Source organism: Electrophorus electricus, chromosome 6, assembly GCF_041902795.1.
Source record: "Electrophorus electricus isolate QZ-2024a chromosome 6, ASM4190279v1, whole genome shotgun sequence".
Lineage (NCBI taxonomy): Eukaryota > Metazoa > Chordata > Actinopteri > Gymnotiformes > Gymnotidae > Electrophorus > Electrophorus electricus.
In genome coordinates, this window is record NC_137502.1 from 17,449,029 (window position 1) to 17,474,654 (window position 25,626).

Here is a 25,626-nt window from a genome sequence, read left to right on the forward strand (position 1 = left end):
CAAACTAGATGATTGCTACCCAGTTAAACAAATCACAGTTTTTATATTGTCATCTTTCTCTTATCTGTTTAACGGTTCTTATATAGACGCGTACGATTGTTGTCTCATTAAATGACCGAAGTTAAAATTTATCAAAGCAAGCAAGCGATTTCGCTGATGAAATTGCATAATTTGTTATTAAGTACCTGTGACTGCATAACAGTGTAGGACTAGACCAATCAGGACTGCGAGAGGGATGGACCATGTCTGAAAATATAACAGCGTGAGCAACCTGCCGCGGTGTAGTGAAGGACAACCGGGGAAGAGCACGCGTACATCGTTACTTGATCAAACCACACGGTAAGGCTCGCTCACGTTTTTCCTTCCCCAGACAGAGAAAATAAGCAATACAAATTATTTAAATGCCGTGGCCGTAGCGTGAGAGTAGTGGTTTTTGTAATAATTGGAGCCCATGATAGGTTTAATTCTTACCAGCTATAGTGTAAACAAATCATATGGTTAGTAAACAAACGGTAACGGCTTTGCACAAAAATAAAATAAATGTAAATTTACTTTAACTGAAGTGTGTAAAATCACACCTGGTTGTTCGGTTGTGTATGGTAAGCCGCCGCCAACACCGCCCTCCCCCCTGCACACACACCTGAACCTAAATAAATTACGTATATTTAATATAACAATTATTAGGCTAATCGCATTATATTTTTGCAAAGATGATTGCGTTAAGTTGATGTTGTCTCGTGGATACGCATATTTTGCAACTGGCCACTTGCTTCATCAGTATAGCCTACGTTAAACGTGTCCTAAACGCTGTCAATAACGTTTAAACACGCAAAAACGGCGCTACGTTTTTGCGTTTATAGCCAATCATAGAAAATTACTATTTCAGTGAAATTTTATGATATTATGCATTCGCGGATACAGACTAACAAATGGCTGCCGATGTCTTACCAGTATATCGGTTTAGTTTCCTTACTGTCGAAGCAATTCATAACCCTATAAATAAGACTTCTCTTTTTATGTTGTTTGTGGAGTGATGATGAATAGCCACACCGTATCTCTGCAACACTTGTAAGGGTTAAGCGGCATTTGGAATCAGGGAGGCAAAGGATTGTGAGGTCACAGCTGCTGTGGGCAGCATGAGCCTCGCTGACATCTGGGTGCATGCATGTCCGAGGTGCAGATGCCCTCCTCCAGAAAATCCTGTTTCATGTTTCTGTAAATGAGCTGTGCAGGGGGACAAAAGGGATCCCCTGGGCTGACACTGTGGGCTGAGGATACTCAACACCTTCTCACGTTTAACTGTGAAATGGCCAAGTTTGTCCTGCTGCTCTGCCTATGTGTCATTGAGATGCAAACGCACAGGAATGAACCCAGAGTTAAGGAGAGAGAGAGATTGTGTGTGCATGCATGCCAAAAAAGAAGGTTGTGGAGAGTGAGAGGCGATTCTGAAGCAGGCCGTCAGTAAGATATTAAGGAAAGAAAAGGGTGATGCGTGGAAGGTGTGGTAGTGTGGTGATGGAAATGCAGGACTTGAGCTGGTGACTCTACAGCAGACATGCCGAGAGTTTCCTAAGACTGTTCACTTCCCATAAGCATATACACTGATTCTCAGATTTACTGATGTCATATGTGGCAGACTTGCCTTCTAATTCACAGACACACACACAGACAGACATTATGACCAATGGAAAATTTCAACATAATTTACTTGTTTTCACTTGCTAATGTATTTACTTCTAGTTTTAGCATTTGGAAGACACTCATCCAACTTGTATATGATGGTATGATGTGTGTGTATATATATATTAGTATGACAGTGTGTTTGCTCCCTGAGAAGCTTAGACCAAGATGCCTTGCTCTAGTTGTTCTTGTAAAGATTTGTTTCTAAGAATTGCCAAAGCCATTGGCATTAATTATTTGGAAGATGTTTCTAACATTGGAAGTCTAGTTGTGTCTATTTTGTGACCCTCAGGTGCCTGGAGGAAAATTCTGGACAGCACAGAAGATACATAATATATGGTCAGAAGTGCTCTGGTTTATTGTGGAGTGATATGAGTCATTTACAGGCAGCATGTGTGTGACGATGGGTAGTACAGAGGTCTCAAGCAGACAGCAACTGAAAGCATTGTATTGCTGCAATCTATTAGTATATTTTTGGAATATATCCAATATATCCATTCAGAAACTGGACAGAATTGGTAGACAGTATTTATGGTAAATATAGTCAACTCAGCAGTGGAAAAGTACAGTAGTACCTAAAAGTGCACACATGGGTTTCTGCTGGCGAGAGAGGAATTGTAAGAACATTAAAGATTTTATTCTTATAGTTGGTTGTCTTTGGCAGTTGATGACAGCTTGAAAACAGTGTAGACATGTTTGCAGTGTCAAACAGGAAGAGGTATGTAGGGTATAGTGTGCAGATTGCTGAGCTTTGCACTGTGTTTAGTAGATATGTATATGACAGTATACTTTGATATGTATATAGTGCAGCATACTTTGATTGCAATGTGCTTTGCACCATGTCTGGGTGTGTTGTGGGTCCTGGTGGCCAGATGGGTTTGTAGTGGGCCTTCAGTAGCCAGTACACATAAACAAACACACACACTGCCCACTTCCATGCTGGACGAGAGTTGTGGGAGCAAGCTTCTCTCATTCACATGTGACTCAATGGCTCCTTTATTTGTGGGGCTGTTAGCAAGAATTAATAACCTCTTCACCTCTTGGCTTTGAGCTGCCATGTCTTCCAGGATTCCTCAAGAGACTCAAATGACAGCTGACTAGATTTTTAAAGATTTCAGAGGGTGCTGTGAATAACTTGCATGATTCCATTCTTTACCTCATACAGCTACTTTTGGTTTTAATAGATGCAGCCTGGCAAGATGCTCCTGTGCTTGAGCCCAGAGAAGAGTACTCTCAGAGGAAAAACATCTGGCCATGGTCTGTTAAATCCAGTTGCCTCAGCTGGGCTTGGATCCAGCATACACTCAGCACTGGCAGAGCTGGAATTTTGTATTTGGCTGATGTTAATATCCAGAGTGACTTGCCTGCATTTGTTATCATGGCAACATTTGTGCTGCCCAGGAATCAAACCCAAGACCTTGCTGGTATTAATACCTTGCTATACCTGCTGTACCAGGTGAGCTGCAGGCATGACCCCCAGACTCCTCACAGAGGAAAATGCAGCGAGCAGGTCATGAAGCGTCTTTAAAAAAAAAAAAAGGGAAAGGGTCTCTGCTCGGATGGTCTCCACACAGAGCTTGGTGGCTCGAATAAGCACAGTGCCCTGGGGATGGGTTTAAATTGTTAACCATCTGCCTTAATGGCCTCTGCAACCGTAAATGGGTCAAAAGCAGAAACCTGTTCAGAGTCATTCCTTCAGGTCTTCTTCATCAGGGAGCAGTGGTGGAAGGTTGCGTGGAACACGCCTCTCCTACGTACTTCCCTACACTCTCCTGACTGCTGACCCCCCACCCCCCACTCCCCCACCTCCCCCGCCGCCGCCCGCCACCAAGCCTGACATTTAAGGTGGAGTACATTTTGAAACTGGGCAAAGGGTGCCCTCTCGCGCTCTGCTTCACTGGTTAAGGCTGATAGCAGTCCACTTGTAAAAAGAAAACTGTTAAATATTGTACAAGCTGTAATGAAGAACAGAATTTGGAGATGGAGGGAGAAATGGGAAGATAATGACCTGGCTAAGGTAATTGTTCTTAATGGATATATATTCTTTTTATCTGTCTTTCTCCCTAACCCACACACGCACGCACGCACTGAAAGGCCACTTTTTTAGAGACACCCATCTAGTAGCATGTTGGACATCCTTTGGACTTCAGAACCGCAGCAGTTTTTCATGGTGTAGTTTCCACTAGGTGTTAATCGTTATGCAGGAATCTTGGCCCATGCAGACAGGATGGCTTCTTGCAGTTGCCACAAATTAGATGGTGGTAGAACAGCCCATTCTACCTCATCTCAGAGATGCTCTATAAGATCTGGGGAGTGTGAAGGCCAGGAAAGCAAGCAAAACTTGCTCTCATGTTCCTGAAACCAATCCAAGTCTATATGACCCTTGTGGCATGGTATATTATGCTGAAAGTATCCTTCTGCCATTGTGTAAACAGCTGCTATGGATGGATAAACTTGTTCAGCCACAATGCTTAGGTGAGCCATACTGTCCAAATTTCCACCCATAGTTACCCGATGAGTTAGGGTGTGCCAAAAAAAACATTCCCAACACCATTACTCCATCTCCACCAGCCTGAACTGTTGACACCTGAGAGGAAGAGCTTATCGATTCATGCTGCTTGTGCAAAATGATGCTCCCATCAACATGGTGCTGCATAGAAGTCTGGATTCATCTGACCAGACAATGTTTTTCCACTGCTCATTGACAAATGATTGTGCTCTTTTGCCCACTGGAGTCTTTCCAGTCTGTTTTCCTTAGACAGCAATGGCACTCAAATGGTTGTCTGCTGTTATAGCCCATCTGTGCTAAGGAACAAGATGTGTGTTCAGACATGTTAGTTGGAGCGTCAGAGTTGCATCTGGCTGCACTTTGCTTATTGTGCACCACTTGTACGTCAGAATGATTCTTGACGTTCTTCTCTAGCCCCTTTCATCAACAAGTTGTTTACGTCCACCAGATCCCCTTTCACTGGATGTTTTCCCTCAATCACCCAATTCTTAGTATACACTTGACACTGTTGCAAAAGAAAACCCCACAAGGTTGGCAGTTTTAGAAATACCGGTCCTGGCTAATCTAGCCCATATGACCATGCCTGTTCAAAGTCGCTTAGGTCACTCAATTTTCCCATTATAATGTGTATTCACACTGAAACTGATTCACAGAAAATGTTCTCACCTGATTTTATGCTGTAATCCATGTGTCTAATTTTCATACAGGGAAGCTCCAATTGTGAAAGAGCAGTTGTTTCTAATAAAGTGGCCTTTCAGTGTATATGTGGTGAAATTATCATAACAACTACAGGAAATACAGTTCAGCCAAAATTGAGACTAGCACAACTTTTGGTTTTCACAAAGTTTGCTGCTTCAGTGATTGATGGTGGCAATTTGCATTAACTCTAGATTGTAAAGATGAATTGCAATTAATTGGAAAGTCATTCATTGCCATGAAGAAAATTAACTTAATCACAAAAATTGACATCATTTCCGTGATCTTCTCATTAGCTCAAGAGAAAGTGTTAACGAGGACAAGGCAGCTGATGTCATGCTGATTAGAAGAGCAGACTGGTTGCTTTAAAAGGGTGGTGGTGCAGAAGTTTTCTTCTGTTAACCATGGTTACCTCCAAGGAAACACGTGCAGTCATCAGTGCATTGTGTCAAAAGGGCTTTACTGGCAAGGGCATTGCTGCTTGTAAGAGCATCTAAATCAACCATTTATCGACTCATCAAAATTTCAAGGAGAGAGGTTCAGTTGCGGTGAAGAAGGCTTCAGCGCACCCAAGAAAGTCAAGCAAGTGCCAGGACCATCTCGTAAAGAGGATGAAGCTATAGGATCGGGTCACCACCAGTGCAGAGCTCGCTCAGGAATGGCAGATGGCAGGTGTGAGTCTGCATGCGCCAGTGAGGCGAAGGCTTTTGGAGGATAGTTTGGTGTCAACAAGGGAAGCAAAGAAGCCACTTCTCTCGGGGGGGGGGGGGGGGGGGGGAATAAAAAATTAAGGACAGACTGACATTCTGCAGGAAGTATAGGGATTGGACCGCAGAGGACTGGGGTCAAGTTATTTTCTCTGATGAAGTGTGTGGTTGTTTCTCATCCAAGAGAGTGGGTTTGCTCAATTTTGCCTAAGAACACTGCCATGAATAAGGAATCCTCCAAGAGCAAATTCTCCCAATAATCCAGGAGCAATTTGGCGATGAACAATGCTTTTTCAAGCATGACAGAGCACCATCTCACAAGGAAAAAGTGATAATCAAGTGGCTCGGTGAACAAAACATTGACATTTTGGATCAATGGCCAGGAAACTCCCCACAATCCTCAAAAAAAGGGGGGGGATAAACAAAAATACGGAAACTGTGATCAACGCCAAGCACTGATTAGGCAAGAATGGGTTGCCATCAGTCAAGAATTTGCCTAGAAGCTGATATGCAGCATGCCAAAGCTAATTGCAGAAGTCTTTAAAAAGAAGGGTCAAACTGTAAATATTAAGTGTTTGCTTAAACTGAACGTCTTTGTCAATAAAAAGTTAAATGTATGAACTGCTTATAATTTTACTTTATCTGACAAAAGGATCTAAAAAACAGTAAACTCTGAAAATTTGTCAGTCTCAAAACTTTTGGCCATGACTGTAAATCTGAGTTTCTGTAAATATTCACATATGCTCCACTAGGGATTTGGCATCTTTTCTGTTGCACTGACATTTAGACTGAGCATTCACAAGGGCTATATAAGGTATCTGTGCAATTATATTGCTAGTATCCTCCATAAAACAGCATGCATAATAGTTCATCTTTGTTTAGTCTGTAACTCCCTCTCCCTTAGTACTTAGCTATGATGTGATTGTTACCCGTTCCTGACAACCCCCCTTCCTCAATTCCCCAGCACCACTACCACCCTGTGCCAGCCACCTCTTCTCTCTTTCCACATCCGATGAAATGCTAGCACAAACATTAACAATGTAACGGCCCGAGTGCAGTTTACAGATGCAGACACCGGCACTCGCGTATAACACAAACTGTGAACGCACATACGGCAAACAAGTGCACCCTGACCACGAACAGGATCAATGACGGACGATGATGCACACACTAAAAGGGGTTTAAATACATACAAACATGACGAAACTAAACCGATGCAGGTGTGTGCTGAACATAGGCGGGGCTACAAACAAGACAGTCAACAAGGAACTCCCACTGCATGCAGTGGACCACACCATGTGACCAGTGGAAGGGGAGTATTCTGTGACAGCACCCCTCCCAAGGGGTGCGGCTCCCATCCCCAGGACAGTAAACCCCAGGCCGCCATGCGCACACACACACACACACACACACACACACAGCACAACACATAACATGACAAAGCCTAGTGCCCACCCACCACAAGGTGGGGTAGGAGCCACCAACAAGGGAGGCTTCTCAGTTCATGAGGGGGAAAGGCAGAGTCCGTGCCTCTTACTGGGCAGTCCAGTATGCTCCGCACAACAATGTGTCGATGCGCTTGTACACACACAAAAGGTGCTTCAATGCAGCACCCGCTGGAAGCACAGGTGCTGGAGGTGTGTCCTTGGCCCCCACTGGACACACTGAGGGGCACATCCACCCTGGCTCTGAACGTGCTACTCCTCATTACGGTCCTTCTTTTGCCAGCCGTCCAAGGAGAGCCCCAGAGGCAGTCCACCTCCTGGGCTTTGGGCGGACCCTTCCAGTACTTTTGGTCTTTCCACGGAAGTGGAAGAATATCCTCGCTAGCCCAGGGACCTAGCCGACTCAACCAACTGCCTTCACCGCGGTCCCCGTGGAGCCCATCGGCTCACCAAGGTACTGCCTTGGTAGCGCTTGCCCCCCCCCGAGAAATTCCAGAAGTTCATCAATTGTTTAAGATGAACAACATTCCATATCTTCACAAAGTAAAGTGATTGACATGACCCCACAGATAGAAATCCAAAGTGCTTAAATATGGAGAACATGGTAGCTACTCGATTAGACCCCTATGACCAATCCACTTTTGGGGAAACTGCACATTAAGATTTCTGACAACAATGTGTCTATAATGAGGTGGGGCATCATCTTGTTGGATGAATTCAGGAAATGTTCCCTCCTCTGACAGCAATAAAGGAAACATGTCTTCATCTAACAACCTTGCTTAATGGTCTGCACTTAATATTCCGTCAATGAAGAAATGTTCCACAATTTGGGTACCCCATACACCACACCATGCCATCACTTTAGATGTTAGATGGATCATTCCAGTGAGAGTTTGTAAGTTTGTGTCTGACCCATGTCAGTGATTCTGTTTATTGACTTCACCATTCATGAAGAAATTTGCTTCATCAATGAACAGCACCTGATTGGGAAAATGAGGGATTATCTGAAGTTGCTGTGTCACGCATTCTGCAAATTTTATCCAACAATCTGAGTTGGGTGCCATTTATTGGTAGACCAAATCGGCTGAATTGAAGCATAGTTAACTGCATTCCAGAGACAGATGATGAGTGCTATGGTGTGGGCTCTTGCTGAATGAGGCCAGAACAGCAGTTGCTACATCAGTAGCAATTTTTGGTCATGTATCTTTCGGTATATTGGTGACAGAACCTGTTTCTGGGCATATGGAAATAATTTTGGCAAATAATTGGTAATGGCAGGACTGTTGGGCATTTGTTGAAATCTTCTGTGATGCTGTGTGCTTCGTTCACCAGAAATGAGGATGATCGCTACATGTTCTGCTTGGGATAATGCCGTCCTTCAAATCGGTTTTAACATGAGAATGAATGCAATTGCATTGATATGAAGCACACCACTGTTTTTCTGGTGACATTCTCTTCCAGTTTGATGTGTCCCAGACTTAACAAGTTGAATCCAAGATTTTGCCATTCAAGATGTGCACCATGTTGGTCACATAGCCTAACACTTTTCCCCCTTCCTCCATAGCTTGTGTCTAAAATTGGATCACAGTTTGCCAAAATGTTTTCAGTATATTGGTGTTTACTTGCTCCCATCTACTTTAGTGAACTCCCCCTCTTGCTTTCTCAGATCTTGGAATAACCTTCTTGCTGTCCCCCACAGCAGACATTTCACCTTGAGTGACAGGTCCTTCAGTGCTATAGCCACCAAACTCTGGAACTCAATCTCTCCACAACTGCTCTTCTTTTCTACTTTCAGCTCTGATTGAAAGACTTTTCTTTTTCATGAACATTTCCTTTCCTCCTTTTCTCCATGGTTTCTCTCCTTTTCTGAATAAAGATAGGTCGGGGGTCTAGGCATACAGACACAAGCACAAACAGGCTGAGTGATTGAGCCTGACTCCCTACCCTCCATAAGAGCCCTCTATAAAATTATTATGGATGAAGTGGGGGTTGAAGACCACCCTTGTCGCGGGCCGTTTAAAATCGGTTTCCTCCCTCAGGAGCATGGCGCACTCCGCCTTGCCTTTTAAGTCAGCCTGCACCCCCAGTTTAAATCTGATGGAGGAAGAGCAAAGGAAAGAGGCAGACTGGTCTGAGGAGGCAAGGAATGGAGGAAGGCTGCGAGATGGTGGGAGAGATGGTGGGAGAGACTTGTCTTGCAGCCATCTTCGGATGATGGTGCTGACCGACCCGAGGAAAATGCAGGTTCTTATGGTTCATTTCCAGCACAGGGGCTAGGCATTAGCCAAGTCATCACAATGGTTAATGAGGTTTCTATTGCTGCCTTTGGTATGTTTCTTTTCCAGTGCTGACCTGTATGGAAGAGATGGTGTCTGAAATGTGGTCCACTGCAAGTGAAAAGCCAGAGGCCAAAAGCTGGCAAACTTTTGGGGTGTGGTGGGTAAAATCACCTTACCACCCACCACCTTCAAGGATAAGCTCTCATGTTCTTTTAAGAAGTAGCATGTCAAATCTCTATGATATGACAAAATCTTTTAACGTCGCAAATCTGGCCTAAAATCCATCCCATTGACTGGAAGCAATGTGCTGCAACTTGATCGAGAGTTCAAATTTCAATGCTGCCGTCCAGTATTGGACAGTTATCAGTGGCAAATATAATGTATTTATTTATGCAATATTTTGGGCCATTTTCCAAGAATTCTTAAAACATACAAGAGATGAAATTTAAAAGAGGAGATTCTTTAGTAAAAATGGAGTCAGACATGGAAGAATTCCACAATTACCACAACCTATGGTCACCTATTTTGCACCTTTTGCACTGCCATGTTTTCACTTTCCAAAGTGGCAAGTAAAAAAATAATTTGGATGGAGCAAAAAAAGTTCATTTTAGACCCTGGTTGAAGCATGGTAATACATTTACAGGATGAGAATATCACCACCATCATAGGATAAAAGCCATGTAATATGTTGAGCTTTATACAGCCCCTGGGCTGAAGGGGCAGGCTGCTTCATAGTGATGGATTAGCTCTGCCTTGCCAAGATCACAAGAGTGCTGGGGATAGAGAGGTTAAGAGCTGAGGTTTCGGCCCAGAACCTCTCCCATCAACACAGCCATATATTCCCGTTGGGAATTTTCAGAGTCCTCATCACCTCTCCTTCAGCACTGCGCTGATGAATGCCCTACAGACAGCCTTGCCCGCCCTTCCGCATCCATCTCCCTCTCTATATCTTTATCTGCTTTTCTGTCCATCTCTCCCACTGTCTCTGACCTTTCTCTGTCTGCCACTTTCTGTCTCTCTCTCTCTCTACCTCTGCCTCCACTCTTCTGTCCCCAAATGACACTATAACTTCCCATATACAATCACCAGTGTTTCCACTGTCATCCTTCCATTCTTCATCGTCCATTATCTACGTAACTAGGGCTGCCCAATATGGACAAAATATTATAATACAGTTATACTGCTGAATCAACCTTTTCTCATTCCCGATTCGTCATATGTTGACGCTTGGGCAGAACCCTTGGCATTGGTCTGTTGTGAACCATGGCCATCTGACCCCCCCACCCCCCTTCCATCTGAAAAAAAAACTACCATCTTAGTTTACTTTATCCCCTCCTGAAGTACTGCGGAAGTTGCTCATTATGATTCCAGCTCTTAAACAAAAATTAAGGTGCTGGTCCAACTTTAGTAATGTTACAATCAACAATCTTGGATAAGGTTAGAGTTATAGAGAATCTGCAAGTTTCTTAAGTATAATGAAAATCCTCCTTACAAATAACCCCATCACACAAACTGTATGTGCACTTCAGTGGTATATGGAGACAATGGGTTATGATGCAAAGCACATGTCACTCCTTTCAACCAATAGAATTTCAAATATGTCTTCACATAATGACAGCTCACACACAGCCAAGCAGTTATTAGTGACAGATCCATGGACAGTTAATGGCTCCTCCCACCACAAATAAGCAATATTGTTAATAAATATGATATTAGATTGGCACAGCAGCCTACTGAATGTTATGTTTGTTTGAGAAAACCATCATTATGTATAATTTCCAACTTTTCATTAAAAGTAAATTTATAAAACAGCATGGATAATAAATTCACAATGATGTCCTCCTCACTGGTGTTAGCGTTACTCACTCATCATAAACCATCAAGCTAGCTGATTAGTTTCTTTCTCTAGCTTGTGATTTGTGTCCACCACAGCTAGCAGAACTTGTAATAAATTAGAGATAACAAAAGCCACCCATATAGAGGAAAGATATGATTGGTCAATTTTACTGTCATTTGAAATTGGTCTCTCTTTGAATTACTATTGGCTGGCCCTCTGTACATTTATAGCTGGACCACCAATCACCAGCATTCTTTCCAGCAACTGCAGAGGCAGCATAATTCTGTCAGGGTGACCAAGGGGCTTCTTTCATTTAAACCTTCAAATTCCAACACAATCTGAATAGGCAGGTTTGAAGAGTTTATTTGCTTAGAATTGCATTTGTTTAGATGTTTGTTGTTAAATTATGAACAGATAAAATAAAATTACAATTGATTAGTTTTAAAATATTATTTTTAAAATATCTTAGGTCCTCTTTGTGGGACTAGAAGCCCATGACAATTCTCCACTAGCATCAGAAAAGGCTGTCTCTGATTCATCTTTTTTGGGCTTATCACATTACAGAGGACAGCCAAATTTATATATATGTGTGTATGTATGTGTGTGTGTGTGTGTGTGTGTGTGTGTGTGTGTGTGTGTGTGTGTGTGTGTATGTGTGTGTGTATATATATATATATATATAATTCCTGCTCACACTACTCATATAATGTATTGGGTTGAGTGGTGTAAGCAGTACCCCCCCCCCCCCCCCCCCATTTGAAATGAAACCAGTGTCACTGCTGGAAAAAATGCATAGAATGGCAAAGAGAAATGATGAAATGCACATTCACATCCTCTACGGAGGAATTCCTTGCGCTGTTTTGCCCTGTTGAGGCACTTTACCAGCTCTCATTTATAACAATTTTCATCTGATAGAAAAATCACCCTACATACACAAACTCCACAAGTCCATCAGCACATTGTTCTATTTCAGATGGCATTATCTCAGATGTTGCAAAATATACATCATAAAAGCTGTTTCGTCAGGCTGTGACCATATCCTTATGACTTTTATTTGTCAGTAGGTGTGAATATCAGTGTGAATGTCGAGTGAAGAAGGACTAAATGTATCATTTTTCTAATTTGAACCGGACCAAGGGAAACAAACTACAAATATAAATGCAATCTAAAGCCTATATAGTTCTAATTTGCGACATGAACAGATCGGCATTTCTTGTTCGGCATATTTGGAATAAAGTCAAGTGGGTGTGTTTGGACAATTATTTTAAAAGTCTGGCGTGGTTATTTGTCTTGTTTGTAACCATGTCTTCCTTGTTAGCACACACCTGCACATGGTTTAGTGTTTGCCTATATGTATTTAAACCCCTGCTGGTGTGTGCAGTGTTGTCGGTTATTGATCATGTTTATGTTCCATTTGTCCTTGTTCACATTGTCAAAGTTGCGCGTATTCACATCCATGTTCACCATTTACGTTATATGTGAGTGCCGTTGTCTTTTTCGTTTATTAATAAATGTTTGTCTACGTCAGCGGAGTCTGTGCGTCCTGCTCCTCGCCCTCTGACACTCAGGCTATTACAGAGAGAAATGGGGATTTCACTTTGCGAGTCCGAGGGTCTGACACAGCCCCACCAGCAGCTCCACCAAAAATGTTTATCCCCAACACGCTAATTCATCAAGATATAATTTGTTGATGCTACACCGCATGACAGAAAGAGCCAGAAAAGAGATGAGGAGAAAGACGAAACTGTAATTCATTTTCCTGAGTGCTTGAATTTCTTTAAAACATTTTATTAATTTAAATACCTTTCATTATATTTCATTCATGGATCTACCTCAAGTGTAAATATATATTTGCACAATACGTTTTTTTTGGGTTTTTTTCACATCTGTATTTTATAGGTTACTTTATGATTATTATTATGGTTTATTACTTTTAAGGGGTATATATAAAAGTAATAATATTAAAAATAAATGAATAAATAACTATAATCAATTTTATTACTTCATATCATGGTATCATTATCATCTGGATAGTTGAAAATACTGTGATACTAATTTTAGCTTATATCATCCACCACTACTGAATAGTGCATTTGTCATATTTCTCAAAATGCCTGCAGAACACCTCTGAGATAGCAAACAGCCCACAATAGGAAAAAAAAGTAAAATCATTTGTTCATTGCAGGCAGTACCATCCCGATTTGTAAGTATTTTGAGTCCTTTTTTGTTTCTGATCTTCCTCTGAGTGCTCTCTCTCTCTTCCTCCCTGACAATCCCCACTTCCTTCTTCTTCCCTGTGGCTGGGTGTGTGCTCCGTCATGGAGTGTGGGCTCCAGTTGAGAGTGATGGCTAGGAACCCGCTGCTCTATCTAGGGCATCCCATCTGGCTGCTTCTGGCTTGGCAACACTTAAAATATTTGTACTCCTCCCTCATTAAAACTGAAAAATGATTCAGTTTCTCCCTTGTTTATACACACAAGCCACCCAAGTGTTTTCATGTACCAGAGAGAGATTTTAATGCAGTCTGTCAGATTGTTTGTTTGTTTGTTTGTTTTTTATTTTACTTTTGAGTAGGAATGCACAATATATCATTTGTTAACTGCTATTACAGTGTTGGCATTTGCAACACTGATGTATGCAAATGTTGCCAAAAAAATCACTCTTTTTGTTATCCAGTCTGCCATTCTAGTGGAGTATTCTGTGGTTTTTATGAATGAATAAGGGTATTTGCATGGTCCGACCAACAATTTGGGTAAAAAAAAATGCTGATTGGCCAGTATGTGCTAACGTATTCCTTATCACAATAGCAATAGCAACACTCTAATATTCTGTTAGAAAGCCTTTAGTTTTGATTACGGCATGCATTCGCTGTGGCATCATTTCCACAAGATTCTGCAATTTCACAACATTTATTGTCCAGAGTTGCATTAATTTTTCCCCAAGATCTTGTATTGATGATGGAAGATTTGGACCACTGTGCAAAGTCTTCTCCAGCACATCCCAAAGATTCTCAATGGGGTTCAGGTCTGGATTCTGTGGTGGACAATCCATGTGTGGAAATTATGTCTCATTTCTCCCTGAACCACTCTTTCACAATTTGAGCCCGATGCATTCTGGCATTGTCATGTTGGAATATGCCTGTGCCATCAGGGAAGAAAAAATTCCATTGATGGAATAACCTGGTCGTTCAGTATATTCAGGTAGTCAGCTGACTTCACTCTTGGGGCACATAACGATGCTGAACCTAGACCTGACCTGAACTGCAGCAACCCCAGATCATAGCACTGCCCACCGTACACTGCTTGTACGGTAGGCACTAGGCATGATGGGTACATCACTTCAGCCACCTCTCTTCTTACACTGATGCTCCCATCACTCTGGAACAGCGTAGATTTGGATTCATCAGACCACATGACCTTCTTCCATTGCTCCAGAGTCCAATCTTTATGCTCCCTAGCAAATTGAAGCCATTTTTGCAGGTTAGCCTCACAGACAAGTGGTTTTCTTAAGGCTACACAGCTGTTTAGTCCCAATCCCTTGAGTTCCCTTTACATTGTGCATGTGGAAATGCTCTTACTTTCACTATTAAACATATCCCTCAGTTCTACTGTTGTTTCTCTATTAATTGTTTTCACCACACGTTTAAGTGATCGCAGATCACGATCATTCAAGATTTTTTTTCCGACCGCATTCCTTCCTTGAAGATGATGTTTCCCCGCTGTCCTTCCACTTTTATATAATGCGTTGGACAGTTCTTAATCCGATTTTAGTAGTTTCAGCAATCTCTTTAGATAATAATATGACCCTTCTGAAACAGATTAACATCTTTTCCAAGACCACAGGATGTGTCTTTCGACATGGTTGTTTAACAAATGAGAAGCTACTCTCTGCATCAGTTAGGGTTAAATAACTTGTTGCCAGCTGAAACATAATCACCCTTGCAATAATTATCCAATGGGAGACTCTTACCTATTTGCTTAGTTAAATCCAGGTGGTGACTTTTTTTTTGGCCAGGCAGTGTATTAAGAAACTTACAATACTCTCACAGTATTTTTAGAATTGAACTTTAGAATTGATTTGTTATATATTGAATGCACATTGGTGAAAGCTTGACATGATCACTTGCTGTATTACTCACACCCCCCATTCACCCCAGTAGGGAACACGACAAATCCCACCCCCGCCCACACCCCCAGCTGACTGATGGTACTGTCCATTGGGCATGTGAAGTGAACCAGAATTAGGGTTTAATGTCACTGAAGCCTGCTCTTGTCTGAGACACAGTTGTAGGGCTTGGGCCGCTGAGCCTTTGTCCCCAGACCCCAGCTCAGTGAGCGAAAGGTCACTCGGACCTGCCGCTTTCATGCGCGCCTCCTCCTGCCCTGCCCACCTCTTTTCACCTGCCCCTCTCACCTCTTTTCTCCTGTGATCACAGACGGGTGTCGGGTTTCACCCAGGGGGCAGCGCCTTCAGGGACGAGCGCCCGTTCCCGTGGATATCCGTGTAACAGCACGTGACGAGCCCATAGCAGCTAACTGCTTCTGGAATGAGCACCTCACGCCAAGAAGGGTCAAGAAAGTTCCAGAGCTTAACACAGGTGGATGTTTGAGATGCAACTAAAGACATTTTCCTCATTTTACCCATGGTTTAGGTCTACTGCATTGCGGTACCTTTTGTGAAGTTACACTTAAATAGTGGATCGTAGCAGAAAATTGGGAATGATGTCCTAGTTTAAAAGGAAGGATTAAAAGCCAGCAACAAAGTGTAAAAAAAAAAAAAAACATTTACTCCTTCTAGCGCATCGGTGAGTTCAGGGACCTTTACAGACTGTTTCAATATTGAGCTTCGACTTGAGGAAAAATTCAAACTAAACTAAAATAAAAAGGTTCCAGCATTCTGCACTGACAGGCTCTTTCCAGTGCAGTGCATCTATTTATCAATATGACAATGTGTGTACTGGGAACTGAACCCATGACCAAGGTGCTGCCAGCCCCTTGCTTTAGGTCTCATGATGTATAGGAGTCACACAGAATTTTAAAATAATATCAAAATAATGCTTGGTGTTTTGTTTATGTCAGACTTCTAATGACAGGCATGGAACTGCATCTAGTTTATGTTCAATGCTCTGGTTATTGTGTCAGGTAGGACTTGCTGAAGTAGTGTAGTAGTGATCAACTGCAGAGGAAGCAATAACTCATCACTGGCCACAACACTATTGAGTGTGAAGCAGTAATATTGTCTCCAGCATACTTGTCAGGTCTCATGTTGGCAGTATTTTTGAAGAAAGATTGTCGTTTTGTTCTGTGCTCTGTTCAAGACTGTGGGAAGCTTTTTTAGAAAATGTAAAACACACACAAGGGTTTGGTTTTGTTTGCTTTCAAGGAAACACTGGAAGGGTCAGTAAGCAGCAGCGCGAGGCTTTTTACCTTCGTAGTGTGCTGAGACTGGGCTTGCCATGCAGAGAAGCAGGAGGGAGATGCCAGCTCTCTTGGCTCACTATGAGATCGACCTGTTTTTGTGTTCAGAGGTGGAGCATCGTTGCAGCCAACAATGATACTTAATGCTCACTAGCAAAAGGGGAAAATGGATCTGCCTTTCCCCCAAGGTGTTCAAACAAAAACACTTAAAGAACAAACATTCTGGCACATACAATACGAAAACAAGGCATGCATGTACCATCACAGCACGCACGTACACTCTCTCTCACACACACACACACAGCCAACCATATCCGTCATCACACCACACACACACACACACACACACACACACACACACACACACACACACACACACAGCCCACTCATCACTCTGCTTCTGTCGTTGCCTGGCAACATTGTTTTCCGCACAAACAGGGAAAACATAGTGTGTGTGTGGATTAGGGGAACTGGTGTGTGGATCAGGGGAACTGGTGCATGCGTGTAGAGTGATGATGGACATGGGCAGCAGAGATTGTGTGCAATAATGGTGGATACTTCATGGGAGTATGCGTGTGGGGATAAGTGATCTTGTGATGGCTGCATGAACATGTATGGCTCAGCAGTCCATAGGAGATACTTGTATGCTAAACCTAATTCCTGTGTGTGTGTGTGTGTGTGTGTGTGTGTGTGTGTGTGTGTGTGTGTGTGTGTGTGTGCAGCGGTGGAGAAAAGTGTGTTCAATTATTCATGGCACATAATGCACTGAGACTGAAAATATAGTGTAATGTAATATACTATATTATGTTATTTAATTTACCTTTATAAGACAGTATCCATCTTTCTGCCTTTCATTTCTGTCTCTCTTTCAGCCCCTCCCCTTCTATCAATATATCTCTCATTCTGTCTCTAGCTGTTTCTCATTTACCATGTTGATGGTCGGACTCATATCGCTGCTGTTGCTACGGGTGTGTGGTTGTCGGGTGGCGGATGCCCCCGATGATGTGACGGCTGAGTTCTCGGTCAGGTTGTACCACCAGCTCCAGATGGTGGGTGGAGAGGAGGACAACATCATCTTCTCCCCACTAAGCGTGGCTGTGGCGCTGGGCATGGTGGAGCTCGGGGCCAGGGGCTCTTCGCTGGAGCAAATCAGGCAGGCAGTGGGCTACAGCCACTTCCGAGAAGGTACAGACTGGCCAGCCTGGTCATGGGTCTCCACATACACCAGCAATGCTAATGCACGAGCTACCATTGCCTCAGACAGTGTGTTTATCATGTATGTTTGTCCCAAATTATTGCCAAAGTACAAGGCAGGCAGCATTACAAAGCAGTTATACAATATATAAACAAATTAAAGTGCTATATATTGAGTCATGCAATAATTGAAGCTTGGGAAAGACTTTCTTCTTATCTTCCTGTGTACATGCCCATCCTTTCTCTTTTTACCGCCTTTTCCTTTGGCTGCAGTTTTGCGTGCTCTCGTCTGTAGATTAAGTGAAGGCGTGCTCTTCAATCACAACCCCAATCTTAGTCAAGGATTCTCGAACTCAAGAATCCCAAGTGCCTGTGACTTGTGGCGGTGCTGGAGCAACACTGACGGGTGGGGGTCTGTCCGCAGACGAGGAGTTCTCCGCTCTGAGGAACCTCACGCAGGCCCTGGCGGCAGATGAGGCGCAGTACGTGGTGCGTCTGGCGAATTCGCTCTTCCTGCAGACAGGCGTGAGCTTCAGCCCGGACTTCCTGCGCCTCATGAAACACTACTTCCACGCCGAGGCAGAGACGGTGGACTTCAGTGAGGCAGCGGCCGCGGCCGAGCACATCAACACCTGGGTGCAGAACCACACCGAGAGTGAGTCACACACATCTGCAGCCAGCACACTGAGAGCTGCCATCCGTCCAAAGCTTACATCCGGAGCTTACATCCGGACAGGGCCTACGTGCAGACACGCATCTTCTCACCTTCTATAATGAGCAAGTTATTTTCTCAATCTTCCTATTGACATTTCCTATTTTTATTCAGTAGTAACAGAGTCAGGGAGATTACCATAATCTGAAGGAAGTACAAAACTAAACCAGGTCTGCTGAGTCAAGCTAAGCAGTTTAGAGCATTTGGTGATGTATGTGTCAGCTCCTCGCTGCACTCAGTAGCTTCTCCACACTGTCTTCACCATGAAAGAATACTCTGGCTGGTGCTCCTGCACACGGAAGGGCAAATGCAGGAGTTTAGCCTGAGGAAGATTTGACGGTAGCTGAGGTGATGATCCCTTTATTCCTGTACTGAGAAAGAGGGGGCCAAGAGAGCAAGAGGAAAGAGGACCAAGAGCTGGAAACTCTTCCCATTCTGTGCAGTTTCTCTTTGCCGCTGCAGGTAAGATCCATGACCTGGTGTCTCCAGACGACTTCAGCAGCATGACGAGGATCACCCTGGTCAATGCCGTCTACTTCAGGGGCAGCTGGAAGAACCAATTCCGGCCTGAGAACACCAGGACATTCTCCTTCAGCAAGGACGATGGCAGCGAGGTACAGACGCTAATGATGTACCAGCAAGGAGACTTCTACTATGGTGAGGAACAAAAGGGTCTGGGTGGGGGGCAGGGGGATTACTATGTAGGGGTAGATGCCACTGTGTGTGAGGGAACACTGCCGGTGTGCCAACATAATTCTACAGTTTACCCTTCCCAGCTACTGCTAAAGGTAGAATAATACTAACATCATAATGTGACTTTTAAATGCCTTTAAATTACAGCAGATGTCCTGATCGGTCTCAAACCAACACAATAATGGTTCTTCCTGTGAACCTCCTATAAGTTCCTAATGTAGACAAGCTGGCAAAAGATCCCGCAGCTGCTCTGTAGAACATAAATCTCTGTTACAGATCATAAGAACGTGAAGGCTCGGTAAGCCTTGGGGAGGCTGTTGAATTTTCCGGCTGTTATTTGTCTGATAGGGTGCCATTTGATACAGGATATAAAAAGAGGTGGAGTGGTGGAGAAGAGAGGCTGGCAAAGCACGTTTGCGTGCGTCTGGTCCACGTGCATGCGTCTGCTCCCTGCACGGATCTGCCCCCGGTCTGATGCTGGAGGAGCAAAGCTTCACCGTGCATGAGCCACCCTCTGCTCCTCCCCTGCTGAAGACACTGCATGTGATGAGGAGAGTGAGAGGGAGAAAGAGGAGTGGAGAAGGAGAGGGGGGAAAGGAAAGAGGAAAAAAAAGAGGGATTAGGAAATCAGGAGCAAGACACTAGGCAAATTAACAGAAATGTACTTAGATATATGATGTACAAGATCTATTCATAAACTAGCCATTTTTAGATCTTCTGTTGAACTAAGGAGAACCTTTTAGGTTTCTACTTTAGATGCTTCTGCAGTGAGTGGTGTGTAGAGGAGTGCAGTTCTCAGATGCAGAGTATGCCGTGTGGCTTTGGAGAGCTGGATGTTGTGATATGAAGAAGCTTGTATGTGTTGTATGTGGGAGGGGCAGGATGGAGGACTCTATGTGGCAGTATCTGATATCCTCTGGAACATGCTGTCTGCCTACTGATACGGGCCAGATTGCATGCTGCACTAGGTACACCACGTTATGAAACAGGAGAATCAAACCTAGATCCTGCAGGAACACAACTCTGCAGAGTGAGTTTGCTGTTCTAAACACCTGCAAATCACCTCCATAGGGACCAGGTAATAAGGTTATGAGGTTAAGGTTGTGTTATTGTCACACTTGGGAGAAAATTGTATTGGACCGTAGAGATCTTACTTGCTAAGCTTGCTTCATTTTCCACAGTTACAACAATTACAGCAGAAAAAATATACAAGACAGTGGCACTACATTTAACTTGCATAGAAAAAACTAAAACTCATATTATCTGCGTGTATAGCCACCAGTCCACCTATCCATCAGATGCTGTTTTTTTTAACCAGAGAAAAACACTAAACTGTGCAATGCTGTGCTCCATGTGACTGAAAACCAACAGCCAAATCACATTGTAAAACCCCCACCCTGTTCCCCGCACCCAGGTGAGTTCAGCGATGGCACCACGGAGGCGGGTGGGGTATACCAGGTACTGGAGATGCCCTATGAGGGTGAGGACCTGAGCATGACAATCGTGCTGCCCAGGCAAGAGGTCCCTCTGGCCACACTGGAGCCCATCATCAAAGCCCAGCTGCTGGAAGACTGGGCCAACAACGTCAAGAAGCAGAAAGTCGAGGTCTACCTGCCGAGGTTAGAGACACCACCACATCAGTGTTGAGTCCATGTCTTCTCACTCTGGAGTGCATCACCTCATGTCTGGATTGGCTAGGTTATGGAGTAAGGCTTGGTTGTTTTGTGTGAGTGCCTTCAATGGACGTGCTGCGCCTGGAGTTTTGTGCATGACTTTTGTTGGATGTTTTCTCTAATTGGGTCTGGTTCTAAGGTTTAAAGTGGAGCAGAGGATCGACCTGAGAGACAATCTGCAGCAACTGGGCATCAAGAACATCTTCACTAAAGATGCAGACCTGTCGGCCATGATGGCTGAGACAGCAGGTATGAAGCACGGCTCAGCCAGACTTACGAGTGAGGTGTTAGCCTCTCAGAAGGTGCGCACACACACACACACACACACACACACACACACACACACCCACACAGGACCTGATCATGCTTCTGCGTGACAGCAGTGATTTTTTTATTTTTTTTTCCTGCTCATATTTTTACCTATATTTATTTTTTCATGTTGTGCCTCTCAATTGCTGTTTCAGCTGTGGAGAGAAAATCTGCTGGCAGAAGGTTGCACTGGGGAGGCAGAGATAGCGATGGATGTGTGAAGTGTTGTGGTGGGGGTGATAGTTTCTGAGAGAGCTGAGCTTCAGGCCATAACTGCAGATTTTCTGTGGTTTGAAATGCGGAGCTCTGTGTCTCAGAACTCCAGTGCCAAATCTGTCCGCCAAGACTCACGAAGACCCCCCCGCCATAGTTTAAAAATAGACAGGAACGCTTGTGAATTAATTCAGTGTATTATATGAACATTGAGGTGTTCAGTGTGAATACCATGGGTTTGTTAGTGCAGACATTAGTCCTCTGTTATAAAATGCATCTTTGAACCCTATACTCACCAACCAGGGTATTAGAAACACCTCTCTTGTACTCACACTCACTGGCTGGTTCATTAGGTACCTATCTTAGGTGGATTTATAAGTGTACAATTACTGGATTGTAGCCCATCTGTTGCCGTGAGAGTGGTTGATTCACTGTGAATCAGCCACTCTCAACCCCATTCATCACCATTTGGTTTCTGACCACAGGACCCATGCTGATCGCTTGTCATTTGTAGGCCAGGCTATTCTCAACATGACATTAATACTTTTATGGTAATGACATGGTTTGGTTGTGGAGTTGATATAGGCTTATCAGGCACAGCAGTGTTGCTGGGGATTTTACACAGATTGGTGTCGCAGCTGAATTAAGAGTGGCCCACCACCAAAAAAGACCCGGCCACCAACAGTACTGTGGTCCACTGCCCAAAAGGCTAAAAAGTGGATTGCACCAACTGGAAATGGTAACATATAAACTGTACACCTACAGAGTATACCTACAGGATAGGTGTTTCTATGAAAGTATCTGTTAGGCCCTCTTAAAACCATATCCATGCAAAACGATTATGCAATACAACCACAAGAGACAAAAAAACTCATTGTTAGTGGTGCAAACAAACGGGTTAATGAATTTGTCAGTACGACCTGTAGCAGTTCTGACCTCTGCTCTGTTCCGCAGAGGGGAAGGAGTTGTTCATAGGGAAAGCTGTGCAGAAGGCTTACCTGGAAGTGACTGAGGAGGGGGCAGAGGGTGCGGCAGGGTCAGGTGAGTTCCTCCGCCTACATCTCTCCGGCGCTGTTGCGTTCCTCCCTGCAAGTACACTGCACTCAGGAAGGTGAGCTTGCTTCTGTCGGACATGCTTCTGTTCACTACCTTTTTATTTCCTCTTTCATATTTGCATGATGCCTCCTCTCCTTTTAAGCTCCCCCTTCCTCTTGTTCATCTTGTTCATCCTCCCCATCGCTTCCTTTCTCTCTCTCTCTCTCTCTCTCTCTCTCTCTCTCTCTCTCTCTCTGTCTTGTACCTTTCCATCTCCAAGCAGTGATTTTTTTTATTTCCCCCCCACCATACCGCAAACCTCTGCAACAGATTACATGGAAAGCCAAACATTCACAAAAGCTAATAGCACCATCTCTTGTTCAGTCTGTGCCACTGTACTGTGCAGTATGCAGTCGCAGTCTTCTTTGTGGAGTGAGCGGCAGACTCATGCTCAGTGAGGGTGCTGATTCTCTCCCCTGCAGGTATGATTGCTTTGACCAGGACTCTGGTGCTGTACCCACAGGTCATGGCTGACCACCCGTTCTTCTTTGTCATCAGAAATAGGAAGACAGGTATGCTTCACCTGCAGTTACTCTGGGCACTAGCATCTGTAATGCCACTTTCCTGTTTTACCACCTACCCGGCAGGTTGCAGTTTTAGCTTGTGTTTAACTGTGCGTGTACTACACATTCCTACACATAGGCATATGAAATGCTTCTTAGGGAATGTGTCTGCTGTTTGGAAGGCTAAGGTTGGAAATGTGTTTGCAGGATCCATTCTCTTTATGGGCAGAGTCATGAACCCTGAAGTCGTCGAACCCTTCGATCACGACTTTGACTCTGTGTAAACATTTGACTTGAAATCCGGGGACACAGCTGCACTCTGAGACACATGGCCTAAAGAGTGCAACGTCACAACAACAAATAACCATTGTTCCCCCTCATGGTTTTGTACAAAGAGGACCCTGAATACTCAGAATATATTATATATAATATTTGATTGTGTTTTTATACTCTCAATTTTAACCCCACAAAGAAAATTTGTAAATATATCTATGAAATTCTTGACTTCCATGGCCAGTGCTGATAAAAGAGATAGATAAGTTTATGTTCATGGGCTAATTTGCATTGTTTATTTTTCACAAACCTTAGAGCATGCAGACATCCTGCAGTCTTTGTTACTGTACATTTTGCTATTGTATTACAAAAAGAAAAGTAGATATTTATTGCAAAACAGTGTGCAATTTTCTCTCTTTTTTGTGGGGGGGGGGGCACGTGTGTGTAATATATTCTTTTCATAGAAACTTGGTAATTCATTTTCTTTTTATTTCAATGTGGCTGAAGTACTGCTGAAAATACAGATATGCCTTATAAATAGATTTTGATTTAATGAACAGGTAGGAAGCAGGGTTACCATGGCAACTCTGCATGCAGACTGACTGGCAGAGACTGTCTGGTGTACAGGGGTGACAAAGAACACCAATTGTATTATCAATTTCAAAAATAAACATGAATGTAGACAAGGTGTCTTTTCATTTGTCATCTGTGATGAAAGGAACATTGTTGTGCCCATCTTAATTTATATATCACGCATGAGCATACCTCCTAATTATTGAGTTAAGGTGGGTCTTGCAGTGTCACATACACTGCTAACAGGTATTAAATCAAGATCATAGTCACGTAATCTCCATAGACATTCAATGCAGTAGAAGGGATTGTACTGAAGAACTGTGATTTGAAATGTGGTTCTGTCATAGGATGCCACCGAACTACACAGTACCAACAATAAAGTCTTGTGTAGGTAAAGTTTGGTAATTGTCTGTTTTTTATGTTACCTCATACAGATATTTTAGATAATTATGGGTTCTTCAGTTTTGGGTCAACAGTTTAGGGAAAGCTCATTCTTGTTCCAGCATGACTTTGCCCCTGTGCACAAAGCGAATCCCGTAAAGACATTGATGAGTTTGGTGCAGAGGAACCAAATAGAGCCCAGACCTCAACCCCACTGAACACCTTTGGGATGAACTGGAATGTTAATTATGAGTCAGCTCTGACTGACCTTACAAATGCTGAATAGGCAATAATTCCCAATGAAACACTCCCAACATCTAACAAATAGCCTTCCCAGGAAAGTAAAGACTGTTATTGCTGAAAAGGTGGGTAGTGTTGCTGTCTGACAAGCTCATACTGTTCAAGCTCAACCACATACTGTTGGCCATTCAGTCTATGAACACATGTACAGCAGATTATGCATGCCATTTTATATCCTTGGCGGTGCCTGCAAATTTACCCATATAATTCACAAAATTAATGAACCATATGTATAATACCTGATAAAAATCAGCAATGCCAAACAGGTGAAGCCTAGTTATGCACCACTGGTCTGCTGTGCAGAGTCATTTATATTTGAAGGTCAGAAGGCTTAATATCTCCAGTGACACCGGACAGCTACAACGCCATAGCCCACAGCACCATCTGTTGTCGGAGTGAGCCACTAAAGCTCCATAACTAAAGTGCTCTGTTTGGCTGGGTTTGCAATGAGCTGTTGAGGCAGTTCTAATCAGCTGCATAATGCTGGAGATGAGCAGCATATGTCTGTTTGGGAGATGGCGTGTTGCTTGGCATGGCCAAAGACACGCTTGGCAGAGGGGAAGACTGAGCTTAATATCTGTGCTGTGCTGGCCCAATCTTGGCAGGACAAAGGGACAGAGTGTGAGTGACTGGCAGCACTCAGATGCACCAGCTTCAGGCCAGTGCTGTGGGGATGCCATTGAGCACTACACAACACAAGGCCTTTACTCGTGTCAAGCTTAACCTGATGGGACGAATATTGTCAGTACATTGCAGCCTGTTTTTATTAAGGTATTTAATACAGGAGTTCTGGTGTTCTTGGACAAGCAAAGACTACAGTAGGGGTTTTCAGTACAGTATTTAGGAACACTGAGCCAGTCCAGGTTTTTGATTTGTTCCTGCTCGTTTTACACCTGAACCTGTAATCAGGGACAGAGTTCTTCATTACCAAAGTGTATTAAGAGCTAGAACTGAGTAAATATGTGGACTGGTTAGAGACTCCAGAAGACAAGATTGCAAACCTCATTTACAAAACTGTGTATCTTATTTTTCTAAATTTGAGAAACTGGCATAGGTGAAACAAAATCACTTTCAATGTTCATTACTTGCAATTCCCTGAAAGGTCATATAATGACCTATCCTCAGAATGACACATAT

At 43.5% G+C, this 25,626-nt stretch overlaps 1 protein-coding gene across 5 annotated transcripts; it reads left to right on the plus strand.

Annotated features, from left to right (window-relative positions):
- The first annotated feature begins 200 nt into the window (after positions 1-200).
- serpini1 (serpin peptidase inhibitor, clade I (neuroserpin), member 1) lies at positions 201-23,923 on the plus strand. 5 transcript variants are annotated; one of them, XM_027026811.3, is made up of 10 exons: positions 230-339; positions 15,589-15,750; positions 17,443-17,755; positions 18,189-18,419; positions 18,939-19,133; positions 20,584-20,788; positions 20,982-21,091; positions 22,319-22,405; positions 22,882-22,971; positions 23,170-23,923. In XM_027026811.3, the coding sequence occupies exons 2-10, from the start codon at positions 15,700-15,702 to the stop codon at positions 23,244-23,246; spliced, it is 1,359 nt and encodes a 452-aa protein (XP_026882612.2). In that variant the 5' UTR covers positions 230-339; positions 15,589-15,699; the 3' UTR covers positions 23,247-23,923. The 5 variants fall into 5 exon arrangements, with proteins under 5 accessions (XP_026882614.2, XP_026882612.2, XP_026882613.2 ...); XM_027026813.3 differs by lacking the exon at positions 15,589-15,750 and having other exon boundaries at positions 201-339; positions 17,484-17,755; XM_027026812.3 differs by lacking the exon at positions 15,589-15,750 and having other exon boundaries at positions 242-339.
- Positions 23,924-25,626: the final 1,703 nt, after the last annotated feature.